At 52.9% G+C, this 22,083-nt stretch overlaps 8 protein-coding genes across 8 annotated transcripts; 7 read left to right on the top strand and 1 right to left on the bottom strand.

Moving 5' to 3' along the window:
- Positions 1 to 407: 407 nt before the first annotated feature.
- Positions 408 to 3,150, top strand: AYO20_03119 (hypothetical protein; the record flags this gene model as incomplete). Its single annotated transcript, XM_022641422.1, has 2 exons — positions 408 to 1,806; positions 1,862 to 3,150. The coding sequence occupies 2 exons, from the start codon at positions 408 to 410 to the stop codon at positions 3,148 to 3,150; spliced, it is 2,688 nt and encodes an 895-aa protein (XP_022502624.1).
- Positions 3,151 to 4,307: 1,157 nt separating this feature from the next.
- Positions 4,308 to 6,895, top strand: AYO20_03118 (hypothetical protein; the record flags this gene model as incomplete). The annotated part of the gene is made up of 10 exons (XM_022641421.1): positions 4,308 to 4,422; positions 4,521 to 4,607; positions 4,708 to 5,300; positions 5,363 to 5,567; positions 5,651 to 5,750; positions 5,824 to 5,860; positions 5,940 to 6,078; positions 6,131 to 6,234; positions 6,324 to 6,640; positions 6,736 to 6,895. The coding sequence occupies 10 exons, from the start codon at positions 4,308 to 4,310 to the stop codon at positions 6,893 to 6,895; spliced, it is 1,857 nt and encodes a 618-aa protein (XP_022502623.1).
- Positions 6,896 to 7,449: 554 nt separating this feature from the next.
- On the top strand, positions 7,450 to 9,086 carry AYO20_03117 (hypothetical protein; the record flags this gene model as incomplete). Its single annotated transcript, XM_022641420.1, has 6 exons — positions 7,450 to 7,546; positions 7,642 to 7,906; positions 8,034 to 8,121; positions 8,201 to 8,284; positions 8,363 to 8,857; positions 8,955 to 9,086. 6 exons carry the CDS (start codon positions 7,450 to 7,452, stop codon positions 9,084 to 9,086), a joined length of 1,161 nt encoding a protein of 386 aa, XP_022502622.1.
- Positions 9,087 to 9,883: 797 nt separating this feature from the next.
- Positions 9,884 to 12,162, top strand: AYO20_03116 (hypothetical protein; the record flags this gene model as incomplete). Its single annotated transcript, XM_022641419.1, has 5 exons — positions 9,884 to 10,354; positions 10,518 to 10,818; positions 10,924 to 11,557; positions 11,629 to 11,698; positions 11,743 to 12,162. 5 exons carry the CDS (start codon positions 9,884 to 9,886, stop codon positions 12,160 to 12,162), a joined length of 1,896 nt encoding a protein of 631 aa, XP_022502621.1.
- A 362-nt stretch (positions 12,163 to 12,524) lies between these two features.
- On the bottom strand, positions 12,525 to 13,328 carry AYO20_03115 (hypothetical protein; the record flags this gene model as incomplete). The annotated part of the gene is made up of 1 exon (XM_022641418.1): positions 12,525 to 13,328. The coding sequence occupies one exon, from the start codon at positions 13,326 to 13,328 to the stop codon at positions 12,525 to 12,527; it is 804 nt and encodes a 267-aa protein (XP_022502620.1).
- Positions 13,329 to 14,300: 972 nt separating this feature from the next.
- On the top strand, positions 14,301 to 18,669 carry AYO20_03114 (hypothetical protein; the record flags this gene model as incomplete). Its single annotated transcript, XM_022641417.1, has 9 exons — positions 14,301 to 14,586; positions 14,676 to 14,866; positions 14,928 to 14,982; positions 15,048 to 15,197; positions 15,330 to 15,713; positions 15,802 to 15,860; positions 15,936 to 16,200; positions 16,266 to 16,758; positions 17,514 to 18,669. The coding sequence occupies 9 exons, from the start codon at positions 14,301 to 14,303 to the stop codon at positions 18,667 to 18,669; spliced, it is 3,039 nt and encodes a 1,012-aa protein (XP_022502619.1).
- Positions 18,670 to 18,805: 136 nt separating this feature from the next.
- On the top strand, positions 18,806 to 19,717 carry AYO20_03113 (hypothetical protein; the record flags this gene model as incomplete). The annotated part of the gene is made up of 1 exon (XM_022641416.1): positions 18,806 to 19,717. The coding sequence occupies one exon, from the start codon at positions 18,806 to 18,808 to the stop codon at positions 19,715 to 19,717; it is 912 nt and encodes a 303-aa protein (XP_022502618.1).
- A 1,386-nt stretch (positions 19,718 to 21,103) lies between these two features.
- On the top strand, positions 21,104 to 21,934 carry AYO20_03112 (hypothetical protein; the record flags this gene model as incomplete). Its single annotated transcript, XM_022641415.1, has 1 exon — positions 21,104 to 21,934. One exon carries the CDS (start codon positions 21,104 to 21,106, stop codon positions 21,932 to 21,934), a length of 831 nt encoding a protein of 276 aa, XP_022502617.1.
- Positions 21,935 to 22,083: the final 149 nt, after the last annotated feature.

Genomic DNA, 22,083 nt, shown 5'->3' with positions numbered 1-22,083 from the left:
AGCTCAGCCTTATCAAGTTGCCAAAATGGCCCCAATTTCCCACTACTGCGGGCGAATAAGCTAGCCTTTGGTCCATTGTGAAACAACATCCATCTGCAGCGGTCAATTGGTGGGCGAACATGCCATCTCCTCCACGAAGTGAGGCTGCAGAAAAGAAGCTCTTCGTCGTTTAAAGAGGCCTTCTCGGGCTCTCAGTTCTGTGACTCCAGAATCAAATAACATTCTAGGATATCCTCGAGGTTGTTAGTAACTTGTTCTATTCTCGGACAACCAGTCTTTGATCATGCTGTCTTCTTGATCATCTACAGGCTCTTGTCTCGACGAATACCACAACAGATGATGCTAAGAATCTGCACCACGTGAATCACAGAACTCCAACACCGGATCTCAGAGATAGTCGAGTCACCATGAGCTACCACGAGTCCGAGTCCACCCCCCATTTTGCTCATCCAGGTATGGATCGAGGTCGTGATCGTGTCGCAGAAACATATGCGGCCAGTGATGACGCCTCCGTCGCCCATTCTTCGCTGGATGCAGGGGATGATCGATACATGCCCATTAATGTTGACGGAATTGATGGCTATGAGGAACCAAATTTCAAACCTCTTGTCCTTGGTACGGGGTTCTTGACAGTCGCTGCACTTTGGTTCTTCCTTTGCCTTGCTGCTGTTACTGGTTTGGTCGTGGTTGGGCGCAAACAACCGCGTTGGCTCCGCTTCCAATCACAAACGAGCTATAACCTCTGGATCTATCTTCCCAATGTCATTGCCTCGGTGACGGTCCTGGCATTCAGATCCATTGTGCAGCAGTACTATCGTATCATGCCATATGTCAAAATGGCCAATGTGACCACGGACCATCAGCCAGAAGGCCACAACCTTCTTCATACTTCCGATGAGCTCAGCACTCTTCCTGGATTCATTCCCGCACCAGGCCGACTGCTGTATATGTTTCGTCGGAAGGAATACTTGGCCTTCACTCTTTCGATATCACTCACCGCCAACGCGCTTCTGGCCCCTTTCAAGTCCAGTTTCCTTCAACCCGTGGAAGATATCCAAGGCTGGCAGGTTACCGTTTCCGTGGTATCCGGTGCTTTTGTGGCCTCAATCTACCTTGTTCTGTTTGCTTCGGTAGTGTGTCTGATTGTATACTTGAAGTGCCACAAGACTGGTCTTCGATGGAGCCCTTGCTCCATTGCGTCACAGCTCTCTTTGGTCCAAGGGTCGAATATATTTCCCGCATTTACTGGCCTTGAGCTTACGCGGGCCAGAATAGAAGTCATCCGAGTTCTTGAGAAATGGCCCTCAAAATATGGCACGCTGCGACTCGGATACTGGAGACAACAGCATACTGGTTTGATCGTTCACGGTATCAGATTTTTCCGCAACGAAGGAACGTTGGCCGGCGGACATTCTCGAGTGGCCATGGCTCAGGGTGGTCTGCAAGTTCATGAAAATGAACCAGCAGAATCTCAACCTGAAATGGATTCTGAGGGTGATCCACGAACGTATGGTGAAGAGGAAAGTTTTCCCATGCGTTCGTTACGAACAGTCCTGGCCCCACAGACTCGTTATACTCCGCTGGGACCCTATGGTGCTACCGTGCCGTCAGCCGACCACGATACCGGACCAGAACCCCTTTCCATTCTCGGAGCAACCACGCAGCAGTCACACTCTGCAGCTATGGAGACTGAGGGATCTGCTGTGGGATACCATAGGATTCGAGTACAGAGCCCCGTGGCGCCACTGCAGGATGGAGACGAGCTCGAATCACATGTCGCCCCTCCTCCGGATGGCTCTGTTCAAGGTAAATCCCTGTGTGGTTTTCTGCTATTGAAACTCATGCCTAACCAATGCCCTAGATGGAAACGAATTCTTTGATCAAGAGAAGAATCAAGAGTTCTCTTCGAGATACAGACGACCTCGGGTTGGTAACTTCTACCTGACCGACGTTTACATCCTGCCAGTCTTCCTAATAGGTATAACATTATTTATCTGTTCTATTGTCTATTGGGCTAAAGGAAGCGTTTCCCAACCGATTGCGTTTCGACCCAAACTGTGCCGGCTTTCGGACGACCTTCGACGGCAAAATGCAGTCTTGTGCATTTTTGAGCGAGGTTTGGTGTTCAATGTCCTCCCCGTCTTCCTCTTCGGTCTCTTCTCACCGACGTTCATAGTCTCCGACCAATATCACCGCACAATGCGACCGATTCAAAACATGGCCGCCTCAGTGCAAGGAACTTCAGCCCAACAATCTGTTCTTCTTGACTATCTCTCAACCGACCCCGTTTCCACTATCGCCAACGCACTAGTGGCCCGTAATTTTCGGATCGCATGGGGCGTTATCCTTGCTACTGGGAGCACCTTCACCCACGTTATCATTGGACGCATCTTTGTCTATGGTGAGGTTGGGAATGACGCATTGATGGTCAATGTCAAACTTTCGAACTTCTATGGCGCATTCGCGGTCCTGGTTCTTTACTGCATTGCGATCTGGGTAGCGAGGCCGTACGGAAGAATCAGAACGTGCTGGCCGATTTTCACATTTATTGACTTTGTGTCTCTTTGCTACCAGAGTCCAATACTTCGATGCCCAGAATTCTGGGTCCAGCAATCGGACGATCAGGAGGAACATCTAAAGGCGCAAGTGACGTTGGCGAAGCGGAGGTATTTCTTTGCCGGCTATCTCGGCCATGACGACGAGCTTCATCTTGGCATCACGACGGGATACCTTCCATCATGGCGTGAGAGACCGGATGATGATATCGATTGCTTGCAAGCGACAGCGACTGTGGCACGCAAGGCTCTAAACGCGGGATTCTACGACGTTGCGTCTAGAGAAGCCTTACAGGCTCTGCTTCCCACTATATCGGGCCCGTTACAGTGGCGGCCAGCGGGCATCTATACCGGATACAACTCCTGGAAGATCAGCTTTCGTCGGCTTTTCCACGCGTGTGGAAATATCCTGTCAATTCCGACCGGAAAGGCACGCAGCAGGAGTCACTCCAAGTCTCGACTCGATCGCAAACGGCCACGGCGGGATACTGAATCTGGCCAACGTTCCACGCAGAGGTCATCCGAACAGACGACTTCAGGCATCGAGCTCGTGAGGCCTGTGCACCGAAGGGGGACAGGCACTGTGTCTTTGTAGTTTATCTGATGGTCACTTCGTCTTATCGAGTCGTTGAATACCCAAAGGCAGATTATCGACAACCTCAGAAGGAGGTTCCATCTTGCAAGGTACTAGCAAGTATACCTCTTCGCTCTCATATCGACGCTGACGAAGAATAGGCCACCACGGCTCACAATTCCATCATGGTACGAGAAGCTGTTGAAAAGAGATAAACTGTTTCGCACTGACGAAAAATAGGCCACCATTATCCACACCTCCATCATGACACAAGCATTTCCTAAACCGGGTACAGTGTGTCGTACTGACAAAGGAAAAACAGGCCATTATGGACACTTTGGAGGGTACTAGCGAAATACTCTGACCCGAGACTCAACCGCTCACACTCAGGTTTTGGGCGGCTGAAAGAGTGGGAGAGGAGACGATACAAAGAACTGAGCTGGGTGGATGGCAGGCCAATGCTATTGTATTGTCAACTTCTGCAATAGAGAACAGACTTGAAATGCACTTGGACGGACTTGCCAATCTGAAGAAGCAAGCAAAACGCCGGCAGCAGAGAAGTGCTCCGACGGCACTTTATCAAGTCAAAGCGACACCCTCCCTTGGTGCTGGATCTAGCAAGCCGAAAGAAAAATGGACGTTGCTGTGGGACTCCGAGTGGGTTGGTGCTCATAATCCAAGAAGCAGCGGGAAGATCCAGTCCCGAAAACAGACGCGTTTCCTTGATACGTGATTCATTGCCTCTGCAGGATCATTGGAAAACTTGTACGGTTACTAAAGAACCTCGTGCGTAAACGACTGGCTCCTTAGAGCATCTCTTAGTTGCGTCCGACGACATGAGTACGGCGCTGTGGCTGTTCCTGGGTTGCTGGCGCCGAGTTGCGTTTGAGTTGATTTAGTCACGGTTTGCGTGGTCAGGGAATGAATGACTTGGCTCCATCGTCAAGCGTCGAGCTACGGTAGGGAAGGCCTTACTGCAGAGACTCTGGGGAAAATCCGGGGATTACCACCGCTGGTGCGTTGTTCCATATTATGGCCGGTACAGGCAATGAATGAACAACAACCCAAGCCGTCAAAATCAATATATATATGAAAGACAAGATTTGGTGACTCTAACTCCGGCCCTCACACGACTTGTTACCTTTCGAGCGAGTGATATTGGCTGGAGACTCACTACCATGGCTGGACCGAGCATTCCGCCATTCATTCTATACGGATTGGCTTTGACGGTCGTGGTCTTTGCCGCCCTCAGATTATGCCGAGTGGGAATGAGGCCCAAAGACTTTCCCCCAGGTAAGTACCATTCATTTCTCTGGTTTTGTGTCAGGCGTCGTATATATACAGCTGCCATGGCAATGTATTTGGGGCCATGCTGACGGTTATTACCCAAGGACCTCCTACGTTGCCAATTCTGGGAAATCTGCACCAGTTCCCGCTCAAGGACATGCACTTACAGTTCCAAAAGTGGACGCAGGAATGTATGTACCTGTCCGCTCTCATGCACACCGACACCAGGCCGAACAGACTGCACAAAGCCTGACTTTCATTGACAAGGGGCTAACGTGGCTGTGTGACCAGATGGGCCTCTCGTGGGACTTCAACTGGGAACCCAGCGCATCATCCTCCTCGGCTCAGCCAGCGCGGTGCATGATCTGTTAGAAAAGAGGAGTGCGAACAATTCAACTCGAATGGACATTTTGTTTCGCGAATATGGGAATGATATAAACATATTCTTTCGACCGTACGTCCCAGGAATCCCATGCATGGCCCCTCGAACACCAAATGAAAACCATGAGCTCACTTATGTCCCGCTGGTGCGATACAGATACGATGATGTATGGAAAAGGCAACGAAAAGTCTACCACGTGCGTCTGAATTCCAAGTTGGCCAACAACTATCTTCCATATCAGGTAGGGCGACAGTCCCAGGGGTGCTTCTCAACGTCTATCGCGATCGACCGGATTGAATTGAGAAGGACCAAAGTGCTGTGTGCTAGTTATACTGACAAGTCCAAGTATTTCGAGACGGCTCAGCTGCTCCACGACTTGCTCGAGACGCCGGATGACTTTCGACACCACTTTGAACGATTTACGATCAGCATCGGGGCGACAATTGCATACGGAAAGCGATTCCCGTCGGCTGACATCCGAGAGGTCAAGATCCTGACGGAGGTGAGTATGCTCACGAGGGAATAGGCACCATATGAGATGTATCTAACATGGAGATCTTGCAGTGGTTCCGCCGGGCAGTCATCGCAGGAGCTTCCCTTCAGTTGGCCGACTGGTGGCCGGTCCTCCGACCCATCATCCGAGCCGTGCCATATCGGATCAACCCACTTAAGAGATATCTAGGAGAGTTGGAGAGAATGGAGGTGGGCCTGTGGAAGACCCTCGTCGATGAAACCAGGGATCACATCCAGAAAGGACGTTATTATCCCAGTAAGTACGCACAAACTGCGCAGTTCCAACCATGTCCTTACTGGCTTGCTGACGATGGTGGTCCCCATTGCCGAATCTTCCAGGCTTGTGTCGTGACATGATACTGTCCAACGAGAAGGGCAAGGACCAATTGAGCGAGCGTGAGCTGTGGTACAACTCCGGCCATGCCTGGGCCGCGGCGACGTATATATAACATTCTTGCCCTGACCCATCTCCCTGTTTGGCAGCCATCACCTACTGACTGTCCCCATCTCAGAGATACGCAATCAAACACCCTATTGGGCTTTGTCAAGGTACGTCGGAGCCACCCGCAGACCGGGAGATGCGCCGACTGAATGCTTACCTCTTTGTTGACGCTGACGTTGTCAACAGGCAATGGTGCTGTTTCCCGAAGTGCAGAGCCGGGCGCGGAGCGAGATTGACACGGTAGTGGGCGCCACACGACTACCTGAATGGACCGACCGTGGAAATATGCCCTACTTAAGACGATGTGTGGAGGAGACACTGCGCTGTGAGTATGACTGTGAATGCATGAGACATAACTTCATCTGACAGACGAGTAGGGCAGCCCACGACCCTCACAGGGGGACCGATGCCCCATGCCTCGATGAAAGATGATGTCTACATGGGATATTCGATCCCTGCCGGAACAGGACTGATGAACTGTGTAAGTGTGAGCAGTGAAGCGGCAACAAGATGCGTTGGAAAGAGAATGCCTTCTTGGGGAGCAATAATCTGACGGTGCTCTCTGACCAGGTTTGGACTATCAACAACGACCCGGCAAGATACGACAACCCGCGCGACTTCAACCCCGAGCGGTTCCCGGAAGAGGACTCTGGCATGGACGCCTATTCCATCACCCAGAACTACGAAAAGAGACCACACCTCACCTTCGGCGCTGGACGAAGGGTCTGCCCGGGCTCCCATGTCGCGGACCGCACACTATTCATCACCATGGCCCGGCTGCTCTGGGCATTTGAATTCCACCACAAGCTCGACGCGCAAGGGGTGCCAATCCCCGTTGAGAGAGATGCGCTGACCGAGGGCTTGGTGGTTGGACCTGCTCCGTTCCAGTAAGTACAACACACTCTCTACCTCAGTACATCAGAGCCCCCCAATCAGATCTCGAGGTTGGAGTCGGCACAGATATAAAACATGGGCTAATCAGATTGGGAAAATTGCTCAGATGTACCATCAAGCCTCGGAGCGAGGACAAGGTCGACATGATCCGAAAGCTATACCAAGACACTGCGAAAGAGCTTGATCAATGGGGGAATTACACAGAGGAGTTCTTCAAGGAAAATTGGACAGCCGCGGACCTCAAATAGTCGGACAAGGAGTTGGCTTGACTGTATTCCATAGATAGAAGATTGCATGGCCACAATTCGAATGGGCCAGAAGTTCTCTCTCGGAACGGGAGATATGCCACACTCACCTGGGTATGTACGGCCTTTCGGACGCTAGTAGATTCCTCTTCATCTCCGCGAACACAGATCGGACGGGAAGAATTAACAAGTCATGAGAGAACCAAGAACCGTCATATGATGGCACAGGAGTGGGCAGAGTCCACGGATTGGACAGGAATGATTCAGGGTAGCCATGAAGATGGGGGTAATCCAGATACTCAGCGATGTTATTGTGACCAAGATAGCACAAGTTCGTCAGGAAAACCAAGATTGATTGCGGCGTTTCTGCCTGTTACTCCATTGCTAATAAAATTGTTGGTCATCGAATACTTCCACAATAATCACGTGAGTTAGCGATCAACGATGAAGGCCTCTCTCACCGAAATAAAAACAAAAGGGAGAGAGCTGCCTTGGAAGACAGATGTAAGATGGTCACTGATGATTCGGTCCGACTCGTACATGCACCGCTCAGAAAAATGTCGGGTATCACGGAATTGATTGATCGGGCTACGAACCAGCAGGACAGTGACTTCGTGACGGGTTCGATCGTTGGCACCGTCGTTGGGAGACGAGGTGAGCATTTCTCCGGGCCATATGGTTGTCATATACGCCTACTCCTTGAAATGGAAGTACTCCGGACGCTGAGAATCTACCTGGTGTTGCAAAAGGGCAAATCCTGTATCAACATGTCAGCGGCGTGGGTTCGGCGCCCGACCAGCCCCTGACAGGCGATCATCTCTTCTGGCTGGCTTCGCAGTCCAAGTTGATGTGCGCGGTCGCGGCGATGCAGACGGTGGAGAGAGGCCTCATTGGACTCGACGACGATGTGGCGCCTCATGTACCCGAACTGGCTGCTCTGGAGGTCCTGGATGGCGGCGAGGATGACAAGGGAGTCCCCACGACCAAGCCCCGGAAGAACAAAATCACCCTGAGGTTGGTTTCTCGAACAAAACCCCCAGTGGTATTCTCGTACCTTTTTTGCCAGTCCAGTCCAGTCCAGTCCAAACTAATTCGCGGCCTGAGTGGTGGAGGGGTTCAGATTGCTCTTGTCCCATCAAAGTGGTGTCGGCTACGACATTATGCCATTTTCCCTGGCCAAATGGGCCAAGGCAACCGGGTTGAAATACACGACTCTGGACAACACGGGGGTAAGTTTCTTCACAGCCCGTTGGACTACGGGATGGGTTGTGTACAGGAGAAGGAGAAGCTGACGGAATGAGAGGACAGATCCCCATGAAGACGGTGCCCTTGGCCTTTGAGCCCGGAACAAGCTGGACCTACGGAGCTGGGATTGACTGGGCCGCTGAGGTGGTATGTCTCAACCAGAACGGGTAACAGGGTGGGTGGACACGGCTTCCAGATTGCTGACTGCGAGTGTCATGGTGACAGGTCGCGAGACTCAACAAGACCACGCTCGAGGACTACTACCGCAAAAACATCTGGGAGCCATTGGGCATGACGCACACGACCTTCCACCCGCTCAAGTTTCCCCCCAACGAGATCGTCCAAGGCTTCGAACGACAAGAGACCGGCAAGGCCATTGCCAAAGACATTCCCGTCCCTAAGGAAAGCCCCGTGGAGATGGGCGGCCACGGGGTCTGGGGCAGCGCGAATGACTACATCAAAATGCTGTCGGCGCTGCTTGATGGCGGAGGGCCTATCCTGTCCTCCAAGAGCGTCGATGAGATGTTCTCTCCCCAGATGCTGCACCCGCAGGCTTTGGATGACGTGGTCAAGGGACCCTACAAGCCTGTCCTTGGTCCCTCGATCCCGCCGGACGCGAAGATCGATCACGGCCTGTCCGGGCTGATCAACCTCGAGGCCTTTCCCGGTCGTCGAGCTGCCGATACTTTACAGTGGTCGGGCGCACCGAATCTGATCTGGGTACGAGTTCCCCAGCCCCTTTATTCTTGTCCCCATACCTTGCCATGTTCTGTGAATCAATCTGTTTACTAACGATTCCGATACTGCTTGGACACAGTGGATCGACCGGAAAACAGGGATTGCGGCGACGGCATTCCTCCAGATCATGCCCCCTGGTGATCCCATTGCCGGAAAGTTCAACGTCAATTTCGAGGAGCAGGTCTACAAGGCTTTTGGAAATGGGGGTTGAGACCTTGACCAGACGGGATGATGCTGGACCAACGCTCTATAGCTGACTATCCAAATGAAAACCGTGAGCTCTCATGACATGATGCTTGCACCAATAAAGAGGCCTCTTTCTATTATGAGAATCCCCCGTGTGAAGTGATTCTTTGGTCACCGGAACTGTCGTGAGCGAGCGCTTTGACGTGCCCAAGTGTGTGCTCAGAATATCACCAACGTCAGCTAGCCCCATGACACAGAAGAGCAGATAGAGAGAGAACTGACAGGTCTCTCCAACGAACAACCCTCGTATTTTCTTGAGTCATATTACGTCTCCGACAATGACAAACAAACCCACTCAGTTTCGGTTAGATATACACGCGGCAGGGAAGGTCATGGCAAAGCAGACTCTAGAGTGTTGATTGGAGGAGGATAGTCAAAGTCATCGAACGATTACATATATACCGCTCCCTCGCCCCAGACCCCGCTTTTTGTTCTTGTGCTTCGGCACAGTAGCGAGCTGTGCCTTCACATGTAAAGCCTTGGTGGATCCATTGTGGGTCTATTCGCGAAAGTACAGGGAGGGGAGAACATGATGGTAGTCCTACCTATGGAAGAGGGTATATGTGCCTTGCATAGCGAGTAGGAGTGGCTCAGGGTGGGAATATATATCTGTTGTACCTACTGAGGCCCCATTTCACCAGGCGCAGAGATATAAGATACCTTTCCCTGGTCAAATACCAAACACCAAACCGCATCGGAACACACACATATATACACGTACACGCTCTCTCTCACAGCCGGAGCACCGAGCGGAGGAAGGAGATGTATGCCTTCAAGAAACAGATGAAGGGCGGGCCAGGGTTCTTCGACAACGTCGACCCCTTGGATTTCGCCACCCGCCCGGTCGACAAGCCCCGGCCCATGAAGGTGATTGTCATCGGGGCGGGCATGTCGGGCATCATCGCCGGCATCTTCTTCCCACGGGCCATCGAGAACCTGACCCTGACCATCTACGAGAAGAACGCCGACCTGGGCGGCACGTGGTTCGAGAACAACTACCCCGGCATCGCGTGCGACATTCCCTCGCACGCCTACAGTTTCACCTTCGAACACAATCCAGAGTGGAGCAGCTACTACGCCCCCGGCGCCGAGATCGAGGCTTACCTCAAGCGCGTGGCCACCAAGTACAACGCGCTGAAATACATGAAGTTCAAGAAGGAGGTGGTGGGCGCCGAGTGGAACGACAAGGAGGGCAAATGGTACGTGAGGCTCAAGGATGCAGAGACAGGACAGGTGAGTATGCGATGGCACTGTATTTTTGCAAATAAATACCCCAGCCTTAGCGGCCTCTTCCCTCCTTCGTTGTCTCTTTCTCTCTCTCTCTCTCTCTCTCTCTCCCCCTCTCTCCTCTCTCACAGGAACGGGTATTCTAACCTCCACAACCCACGACATGTAGGAGTTTGTGGACACAGCCGACGTGGTTTGCTCTGCGGTCGGCATCCTGAACCAATGGAAGTGGCCGGCCATCCCAGGACTACAAGACTTCAAGGGCGACATGTTCCATTCCGCCCATTATGACCCCAGCTACGATCTCACCGGCAAACGGGTGGCGTTGATCGGAGGGGGGTCCAGCGGCATCCAGATTCTCCCCAAGATCCAGCCCAAGGCAACCCACGTCGATCACTACATGAAAGGCAAGACGTGGATCCCACCAGCTGGGATTGGCGGCGAAGGACTCATGGAAAGAAACGGTGACCGTAGGTACCCACGTCGACAATATCCCCCCTTCTTTTTTTTTTCTCTTGAAGGCTTCAATATGCCAGAACGTCTTGAGCACTGACAATATACTTGTTTCCTCACAGCAATAACGCCCGCTGCGGATCTCGAGCGGTTCAAGAACAACCCAGAGGAGTACATCGAGTACCGGAAACAGATTGAAAACATCCTCCATCGGCCCGTCGAAGCCCTCTACCAAAACACCGAGGGGATGCAGGTCCTCTGGGACTTTTGCAAGGAGCACATGAAGACCAAGCTGGCCAAGAAACCCGAGATCTACGAGCAGTTGGTCCCCGACTTCCCGCCGGGCTGTCGTCGCTTGACCCCCGGGCCGGGGTACCTCGAGGCGCTGGTCGAGGACAATGTCTCCTTCGTGTCGACCCCGATCAAGCAGGTGTATGGCGATGGGATTGAAACTGATGACGGGACCAAGAGGCCCGTCGACACAATCATCTGCGCTACCGGCTTTGACGGTGTGTACAAGGTGCATTTCCCTGTGACCGGCAAGGGTGGTGCCCAACTGCGGGATCAATGGGACGACATTCCCGAAGCATACCTGTCCATGGCACCCGAGAACATGCCCAACTACTTCATTTTCTTGGGCCCCAACGGCGGACCAGGGCTGGGATCCGCGTTGCCGTTCTTGGAAAACGAGGCCAAGTACATGATCAAGTGCATCCAGAAACTCCAGCGAGAGTGGTATAAGAGCATGCTTCCCAAGTACGTCTTCCCAGAATCCTTGTATCTTCTAGAGATGAAACCTGTGCTGACCCTGGAACCACCGTGAGCAGAAGAGAAGCCATTAAATCATTCGGCAGATACGCCGATCGGTACTTCAAGCCCACCATCTTCGCGGCCAATGTGAGTAAACTGTCCGTGTTCGATATGTGACTGCTTTCTGACAGTGCCACAACCAGTGCCGCGCGTGGTGGAGACACAAGAACAGCCCCGAGGGCCGTCTCTTGGCCATCTGGCCGGGCTCTCAACTGCACGGGAGTTTCGTCTTTGAAAACCCGCGCTGGGAGGACTTTGACTTCGAACTGCGGCCCGAAGTCAAGGGCGAGCTGTTTGAATGGCTCGGCAACGGCCTCTCACGGCGCCAGATCGAGATGGAGGGCACCACCGACTATCTCAACTCGTATGTGCCTGTTGAGAATCCGATCGAGATCGCCGAGGAGAAGAGACGGAAGAGGGAGCAGCAGAAACACGAGGAGGGGGAAAGAGAGAGGTTGAGGTTCGAGGAAGCCAACGCCCGCAACCACGACTTGGAACAGGAGAGGGCCACCACGGCAGTCTTTCTGCAGCAGCAGGTGTCTGCGAATTGAAGAAGCAAGACAGGATTGAGTTTGGATCTATTTTAAAGGCCGACTACCTTCAGAAGATGATTTCTGCCCGTGAGGACGTACGGAAGGATAGCAGACTGATATCGCGAGGATTATAGAGACCGTGTACATGTCCTCCAGCACGTATCTCAACTTATCGAACTCATTTTACGTGACAATGTTCCTCCTGTTAGTACCGAGTACTACGGACATTTCTTCTGTTTATTCATCTGTCTACCTTTATGAGTTACACATGGCTATTTTGATGTCCATAGGTGTTTGATATGTCCAGGCAGGCATAGAAAGCTGCACTATATTCTTCTCCCTTGCCATTGCAGTCATGACTCTGTCCAAACTGACATGAATCAGGGAAAGCCACCGTTGACGGGCAAAACTTGGCCAGTAATGTACGACGCCGCGTCACTCAGCAGGAAGACGATGGCGTCGGCCTGTTCTTCGGGACGACCCAGTCTCCCGAGCGGGATGAGAGCCAGCCCGGCCGTGAGCGCTTCCCCCCTCCCTGCACCGTCGGCCAACTGTGCCCTCGCCAGTGGCGTGTCCGTGCCTCCCGGGGCGACCATGTTGACACGCACGCCCTTGTGAGCCCAGTCGTGGCTCCAAGACCGCGTGAGCCCGAGCACGGCGTGCTTGCTGGCCGTGTATGCGGCGAGCGTGGGCCAAGGGCACAAAGACGCGCTGGAGCCCAGGTTCACGATGCTGGCGCGCGTGTTGGCCGGGGCTGGACCGTCTCGGCCCCTGTTGGGCGACTCTCGGTCCACAATGGCCAGGAGAGCCGTCGTGACGTTCCATGTCCCTGTCACGTTGACACGCATGGTCAGGTCGTAGGTCTCGTCGCTCTGCAAGTAGCCGTCGCCGCCGGGACAGACGCCCGCGCTGTTCACCAGTCCGTCAATGCGTGGAGAGATTGCCTGGATGGCGTCGTACAACTTCGTCACGGCGACGCGGGAGCTGACGTCGACGGACCCGTAGAAGTGCACCTGTCCTCGCTGTTGCTTCTGCTCCCATTCCTTGTAATCAGGAGGAGGGGTGGCGACCAAGTCGACCGCATGGACGACGGCCGAGGCATTCACCAGCTTTCGAACCGTCTCCAGTCCGATGCCAGATCCGGCTCCCGTCACAATGTACGTTTTGCCCGTCAGCGATTCCATTGGTTTCCCTCCTCTGGGAGATATGGTGTTGGTGATAAGTTTCTGAAAGAGACGGATCAGAGAAGACGCGAAAAGACTAGGATTTATCTATATAATTTTGCGGTTCGACTATGCTGATTGGGATCGGAGAGCGAAGAAGCTGGGGACCTCCTATCAGCGGCATACTCGATCAGATTTATCTACATGGTTCTGTGGTTTGACCATACCTATTGGGATCGGAGCAAGAAAACTGGGCTGTACTAGCCTAGAGGAGTCGTATTAACTTGAATCAGTCTGTGTCAGGCTAAATAGAGGGTAAGCCGTCCTGATAGGGAAGGTAAAGCAGCCTTGACCATGTGACAGTAAAAGTGCCTCGTCATATCTAACCATGAACAACACCGAAGACAACGTTCTCGACGTAGAACTTGGACTAATCAGTGCAAGGAGCCATGATTCAAGCACTCATGCCGACATCTCGTATCGCAGACAAATCTGCGTCCAACTCGGGCTGGCGTGACTTACCTGCCCATTCTTTGACTGTAGATTTGGTTTGTCAAACAACAAACCCCATTCCGCCTCGCCTTATTTGGCCCTAGGCCACTTAGTCCTAATATGCAAGTCCTTGTTCCGCTACCCCGGCCTTGGCCTGACTCGCGTCGGATCATCCTCCGGGGTATGTGGGGCATTCACCTGGGGGATATTGACTCGGATACCGACAGAAAATCCAGGAGGGCGGTAGTATTTGTCACGGTTCAACCACATAAAGAATGACAGAGAAATGACAGAGTTCCGGTAATGTGGTTGATGTTGTCCGTTTGCAGACTAGTCGGGACTCGCTCGTCGATAGTTGGGCCAGAATGTTGGGTCGAGTCTTGTACGACAGATATATAGATATGTATGCCTGTCGGGCTAGATAAGGAGAGCGTATCGGACAAGAATTCTCCCCCCTTTTCGCTGTATACAACGACAGGCATCTGGACTTTTAGTCCCGTCATGGCGGATACAATCAGCGAGTCTGAGGCACATCATCATGCCGACGATGCTCACCATCACCATGCTCTCCACCTTGCCAAACCTCGTGATCGACATGATGAGGAATATCAGGAGGACATCAGGATCGCAAATCTCCTAGCCAAGGATGTGGAGGAGATGCCACGAGAATACTTCACCAGCATTCCCTTGGTCGGCACCATGGTCTCAATGTCTCTGACCGTGGTCTCGTCGTATTTTGGCTTTGCTGTTCCTGCATCGGTCCTGACATTCATCAATCTAGACATCGGTATGTACAGCTCTTTTCCCTCTTCTCCTTGCCTTGCTCATTCTCTGTTTGGACCTTCTCTGAAGCTAGAGTCTGACACAAACCCACAGGCCCGAGCACTGACATGAGCCTCTTTTCCATCGTATGGGTCTTGTGCAACGCCATCAGTCTGTTGATCACAGGACGAGTCTCCGATAAGTTTGGACGGCGCAACTTTGTGCTCGGTGCTGGAGCACTCGCGATAATCGGAGGGATCGTGGCCTGCACGGCAAAGAATATGAACACCCTGATTGGGGCGAACGTGTGTCTCTCTTCCTCCCTGTTGTGACATTATTGGCTCTGACATGTCTTTATATCCACAGGTTATCATTGGTCTCGCATCTGGTGTTCATTCTTCGCAGAGCCTCTTTACTGGAGGTAAGAATATCAACCCTTTGCGGCCTTGCCTCTGTTGAAAGACTTGCTGACCGACTCATCGATAGAGCTGTTACCTCACCGATATAAGTTTCTGGCCGTTTTCATGATGCTGATTCCCATGGTCACATCCACCGGATTGGCAGCATATATCGCCCGGGCACTGGTCGAGACAAGAAGCTGGCGGTGGATCTACTATATTTACCTTATCTTGGTTGGTGAGTGAAAAGGATTCAGAGGCAGTGCAGCATAGATGTTGCGGTTGACCGTCTTTCACTCCCACGCCTATCGAGCGCAGCTGCTCTTGAAAATGCCAGGCGAATCCATTCTTCTGACTTCCTCTTGTGCAGGCTCCGGCTGGATTATCCAGATCCTGGTCTACCACCCCCCGACCTTTGATCAACTCCACGGCGGACATCGCTCTCGACGGCGGGAATTCAAGCGCATGGACCATTTTGGCCTCTTTCTGCTCGTTGCGGGCCTCACGCTATTCATCCTCGGAGTTTCCTGGGGTGGAAACCCACAGCCGTGGACTTCAGGGCGCATCCTCGGGCTCCTCATTACTGGAGGAGTTACACTCATCATTTTCGTCATATACGAGGTATACACACCCAGCCCCAACCCAATTGTCGACATGACTCTGTTCAAAGATATACGAGGCTACGTGTGTCTGAACATTGTCTCCATGGCCGCGGGAGCCATGTACATCGCCCTGAATGTCATTTGGCCTCAACGTAAGTGGACAACATCTCTGCAATCACACTGGAAAATAAAACGATGTCCACTGGCTAACATCAAGACTTTTCGGGGTCTGTTCTACAGAGGTCGTCCTGGTCTATGGCTCTGAGAATCGAGACTGGCAGACTTCGGCTTGGATGAGTGTATGACCGCACCGCCCTTCTCGTCCCTTTGTTTTGAGCTCCGGGAATCGTTCTTTCAAGCTGACCTTCACATAGACGGCAATAGGATGGGGAATCTGGGGTGGAATTATGATCTTATTTCCCTTGGTTTCCGTGATTAAGCATTTGCGCCGCCAGGTCTTGGTACTTCTCATATTCAGCCTCGCCTTTACCGCCGCCCTTTCTCAGGTCAACCGCTCTCAGAAGGGTCAGGCCATCGCCTTCGCATTTCTCACTGCATTCCCGATAGGATGGCTGGAAACAGGTACGACAATCATGGTCCAGCTTGATGCACAGGACGCAGATGTTGGCATGGTCTATGGTATGTTTGTCTTGTTGCGACAATTGTCCCTCGTCTTCATAGCCTGACAAAACTCTTGTGCTCAGCTGTGCTATCTGGCCTGCGGTCGATTTCGGGCGCCGTCTTCACGGCCGTCTTCGTGGCAATCCTCAATTCCAAAGCCACCGCCAAGGTCGGTGCGTATGTGACTCGCGCCGCCCTTGAAGCTGGTCTCCCCCAGTCCTCGCTCGGGCAACTATTTCAGGCGCTCCAGACCCAGTCCGCCGAGGCACTGGCCAGCGTCCCGGGAATCACCACAGAGATACAGGTTGCTGTCGCTCGTGCCGCCGAGAATGCTTATGCTGACGCATTTGCCTACGTCTACTATGCCGCCCTGGCTGTCGGTGGCGTAGCAGTCCTGGCGGCGCTGTATATGAAGGACTATGACCGCTATATGACAGGCCATACACCTAAGCAGATCTACGGTCGAGGGGGTCTGGCCCCCGAGGTGACGGTAGACGTTGAAAAGAAGGATATTGGGGAAGATGTGAAGACGCATCACGTCGCATCACATGAAGAGGAGAGTGTGCGGCCATCTGAGTAGGATTCAAGGGAGTCGATAGGGCCTTGGATGCCGGAACGGGTGGCACAATCTTAGCATATTGGGAGTACGATGGGGAGGGAATTTGCTCAACGAGATCCAGGTCACTTGGGCTGATCAGTGTCTAGACCTGGCTTGTAAAACCGGACGGAGGTCACCAGAGGGCCAAGATCACAAGTCTTGGATCCTCTTGATCCCTAATTAGGTTTAGAACTTGCTTGAATCGTGTCAAGGCCCATTTCTGACACGATTCTCGCGCCCAGCAAAGCCCAATCCGGGTGATTGGCAGATTGAGCAGCTCGGCCACTTGAGGGGTAAACCGAGGGAAGACTAGTCGGACGCCGGAACCAGGAATTGATTGTTGATCCACGGGGTCCCCAGATTCTGCCGAAGAAACATCGTGGGGACCTTTTTTCTGGCCGATTCTCTGTTTGTTTGCTTCCTCGCTTCCACACCATCTTGCCCCTCGTCTTGCCTGACTTTACCGTTTCTCTTCTTTGCTCGAAGCTCGGATATATATCAGAATTTGTCTCTGCATTCCAATCACGTAAGACATCGTCTGACGAAAGATGCCGAGGCGAAGAAAAGAAAACCAGCCAGTCGAGGTGGAAGCGGCGGCGACATTCGAGGGATGGGATGACATGGATGAAGCCTCCAAAAGGTGGACAGCCCTCGCAACCAGCCAATTAATTCTTGGTCACCATTTCAGCAGTCATGACATGTACTGACCCAAGGTGCTTGTTTCCATCTACAGGAGAATTCGGAATCGTCTGTCCCAACGGCACTTTCGGGAGCGCAAGTCTCTGTACATCAAGAGTCTCGAAAAAGCATCCAAGGCGAGCACTCAGACAGAAAGCGCACGGAACAAGGCCCTGTCAAAGGAGCTCGCAGACCTGCGAACGGCCACGTTGAAGATGCGGGCGCAGATTTTGAAGCTGTCATGTTCGCTGCACGCCGTGGGCACCGAGGTTGGCAAGATCCTTCACGTCAAGGGGCTGGAAGACTCGGACTCTCCTTCCGAGCTCCAAGACACCAATCGCATGTCGTCGCCATTGAGTGATCTAGCCTACGGAGAAGAAAGCTCTAGTCCTGGGGGCTTGAACCCCGGCACCCTCTCGGACGAGTACGCAGAGTATCCAGAATTAACCGAGCTGAACCTGCAACCCCACCACACAGAGCATGATAACGAGCGTGTATCTCGGTCAGAAGCTTCTCAGAACACAGACACAGGACATGAAACTCGCCCGCCGGACGAAACATCAAACGCAAACGATCCAGTATTGAACCCTTCCCAAAGCTCTGCAGATGACCTGCAACCCGAAACCGGGACACACCAAGGGGAACAACACCCTTCTCAGCACTTTGTCAATCATAACGGAAATCTTCCCAATGCAACAGTGCAAGCGGTGAGCCCCGAATGGAGTGTCGGTGACCCAAACAGCCTTGAATTCTACTCACAACCCATGGGACCTATGGGATTCCAAGTCTATGGCACGACCTTTGCCTCACCACGCGCAACGACAAGGATGACATCTCCTGCCGCTGTTGGCGGCAGTGCCACGGCAAGTTTTGACACTGCTCAGCAGGTTGCCGGCCAGACATTGCATACGCATACCGCTGCACCGAGTCACCCAGACCTCACCGTCCATCAGAGAGCATCGCTGCAGCAAGCAGGACAGCACCAGGAGCATCAGCATCAGCATCAGCAGCATAGTCCTGATTCGCTCCTCCAAAGTGTTCCTGGGCAGACCAACCTCAGCCTTCCTGCTGGCCACTTCCCACCATGGTTTGGCGGGGATTTAACCCCAAACAATCCTTCCTCTGCCTTTGCAAGACATATGGAGACTCTGGAGCTCCAAGTCCGCTGCCGGATCGATGCTGCCCCAGATGGATCGAGCAGGGAAAAGTAAGAGACTTCTCGATTTTCTCTCTCTTCTCTTCTCCCTTTCCCTCTTCCCCCTCTTTGAGAAGTGGAAGCGCAGTGTTGCTTCCAGAGTCAAGGCTAATCCCCATCTTCCCAGGCTGATCCGCTCGTGCTCAACAATCATGTCTTTGTTTGTCCAAAATGCCTGGCCGTCGTCCTACTCGGTGTGGTTCAAGTCTCAAGTCCCCCAAATCATCGGACCGATCCTGCTGTGGCGCATCTGTCCCTCGTACGACACGTATAACCTGCTTGGGGCAAACTACAAACCCACCGAGCTACAACTTTCCGTCCCGCATTCAGCCGTGATCGACTGGGTCCCGTATTCGGAGCTGCGAGACAAGATCATCATGTACTACAACCAATCGGTGGTCCTGGACAGACTGTTGTGCGACATGATGAACTCGTACGTGATCGAGGTGCCGGACCTCGCTCAGATCCTGCCCCAGGCTCCACGTGGCCGGGCTTACTTTGGCATATGGAACATCTTCCGCGCCATCGACGTGGCTTTTGAAAACCAAAACACCAACAGCCGCCGCAGCAAGTCAGGCCGGTCGCCCGGTTCGGCGCCTGCCACGGCAGACTATGCTAACCAGTCGGCCGATGAGGGCATGCTCAATGTCGACGATCCGTGTGGTATATATGCCGAGTTTGCGCTGAGTGAGCACGCTGGCTCACCACCAGCCGGGGGTGTCTCCGGGAAGGAAGACGATCACGACCATGCCGCTGCCTCCTCATCATCATCAACCTCAGCTTCGCAGTCGGGTGGTGGCAAACCGTTCAACCTCGTCGATATCTTCACGACCCCAGCGTCGGTCCTCAAACTCTCACACGATATCCGTCTCTACGCAAGTCGATCGTGGCGGTTCGACCGCACCCTCTTCGACAAGTACCCCGAGCTCAAGTTTGACGGGTACGAGAATGTCGTGGCCCAAGGTCGATCGTGCCGCATCCCCACAGCCCCGCCTGATGGGCCGATCGAAATGACGGAGCAGACGATGCACATATATCAAAAGGCACTAGAGAAGTCGGTATAGCTGGAGCAGAACAACACTCCCGGGCAGTACTAGAAAAGCCGTTGCATCAAGGATCTCAGAGTAAGAGTGTGTCTAAAGCACTGAGCGGTAGGAAGATGGGGTTTGCACAGAAAGAACTCGATTAGGTACGCAACAAGTAGCAACTGAACGAGGCTCTGATGTCGCGCAAAACAGTCCGCGCCATGAACCAGAACCGCCTCGATAGGACGATCATCTCACTTCTCTTGAGTGGATCAGTCCAGTATCTGACTTTGTACCTAGTTAAAGCGGGCGTTTTAGGTAGCCTTTTCATGTACTTGTAAACTTGGTCACAACATGATTCAACTTCCACGGGGATACCTCAAAGTTGCAACGAAAATTGACGGATTGAACGGCGGCAACGATGACGGTGGCAAGAAACATAACCCAGCTGGCTTTTCCAGAATATTGATATCCCACGATTTGCAGTAACGCATTTACATTGTCATGGACATGTGTGGATCACGCCATTCATGGTTGTATTTTATTGCGTAATTTTCCTTCAGGACAGTCTAGTACAAGGCACTTCTTGAACTACACGAACAATGACACTTCTAGCTGCGGAACATCCCCATCAAATAATACTAATAATCAACATCCACCCACCGTGCCACCATCCAGGGGGGAAGAAATGTCTTTTCTCCACTCCAGGATTTCAGTGATCAGTATTAATATTGCCAAGAACGACAGACTGATATCCAAAACAAGTTAGTCACGTATCCCGCTGAGATTAAGCGTGATTGGGCCAGGTTTCTGTGGGGGCCAGGTCAAGAAGGTTTTAAACCGATGACAAACGAAAGTGTTGACACACACATAAAAGGTCGAAACCCCTTCGCCTGGTGGAATAGAATCCACAAGCACAGGGACCCTGGATGTTCTGGCAGTCACGGCGATGACAATGCATCGTCAATGGAGGCCCACATCTAATCTGGGTCTCGTTTTTGTGTTACCCGTCGATTTACTCGCAAGCTTGACTCGTACCAGCCTCGTAGAGGGAGATGATGATCGGGCTTGATCTCCCCCCAGGACTTTCCAATATTCTCCTTTGTCATTCACATCCATGTACTACGAGGTATGACTAGGTCAATCGGGATCTCTTCCACGCAAGAGCAGCGGTCGCGGATACATCCAGTATCAACCCCGATGTGGTCCATGCCTTTATTTCTCATTTGTACAATACCTTGTCTTGACAACAGCCTCTCGAGTCTATGGAGTTTTGACTAGAGTTGAGAGATTTTTCGATTTCTACACCAGATATCCAGCAACTCACAAAATCCCATTTGACCATTTCCACCCAACAATTATTTTGAGTTCTTAGTTTTTGTTCTCGATCCTATTGTTTAGGAATCCTGCTATACGACTTCCCAAATGGCGTCAACATCTCTCGCCAATCGAGCCTACATCGTCACCGGCGCCGCATCGGGCATTGGGTTGGCCACGGTACACAAACTCCTGGCCCGCTCCGCGACAGTGCACCTCCTCGACCGCGCAGCGTCGTTCCCCGAGTCAATCGACGCGACAGCGAAGCGAAACACCGCTTCCGGAGCCAAGGTGTTCTCATATCCCTCGGTCGACGTCTCCTCCCGCCCCTCAGTCAGCCAGACATTTCAGACCATTCTGTCGCGCACGCCGCAGATTGACGGCCTGGTCAACTCGGCCGGCATCTGTCCGTCGAGCGGCGGGATCCTCGAGAACGACGAGACCTTTCACAAAACCCTCGACGTCAACCTCACGGGCACTTGGAACGTCGGCACCGAGCTTCTGCGCTACATTCTGGCCAAGAAGCCAAAGAATGGAGAGAAGTCTGCCTCCCCGTGGAAATGGGTGCCGGGCCACAGCGGCGCCTGTTCGGTCGTCAACATCGGAAGCAGCGCCTCCTACTACGGTTTCCAAACTCTGGGTGCCTACGTGGCCAGCAAGCACGCGGTGCTGGGCCTGACGCGGACCTGGGCGTTGGATTTCGCGCCCCATGGTGTGCGCGTCAACCTCGTAGCCCCTGGTGGCGTACGGACGCCGCTGTCCCAGGCGCAATTCGACGACGCAGAGCGAGGGGATATGAGCAGGGAGGTGTATCCGCTGATTCCCCTGAAGAGGTTCGGTGAGCCCGAGGAACTGGCCGACGCCATTGTCTTTCTGCTCGGTGATCAGTCCAGTTACATTACCGGTCAGATCCTCAAGGTGAACGGGGGGTGGCCATAGAGAAGATAGAAGTATTGAATCAGATAATATGTCGTTCTTCCCCCAAGCATCCTGAGAGGTGGTCTCATGGTGACGTGTTGGCCCGTTCACCGCCGCTCACTTTCTACACTGTGTAAACAACCATCGGTAACCTTCATCCCAACGTGCGT

This window comes from Fonsecaea nubica, assembly GCF_001646965.1.
Source record: "Fonsecaea nubica strain CBS 269.64 chromosome Unknown Scaff14, whole genome shotgun sequence".
NCBI lineage: Eukaryota > Fungi > Ascomycota > Eurotiomycetes > Chaetothyriales > Herpotrichiellaceae > Fonsecaea > Fonsecaea nubica.
The sequence above is the reverse complement of the archived record's forward strand: the minus strand, read 5'-3'. Positions and strand labels throughout refer to the sequence as shown.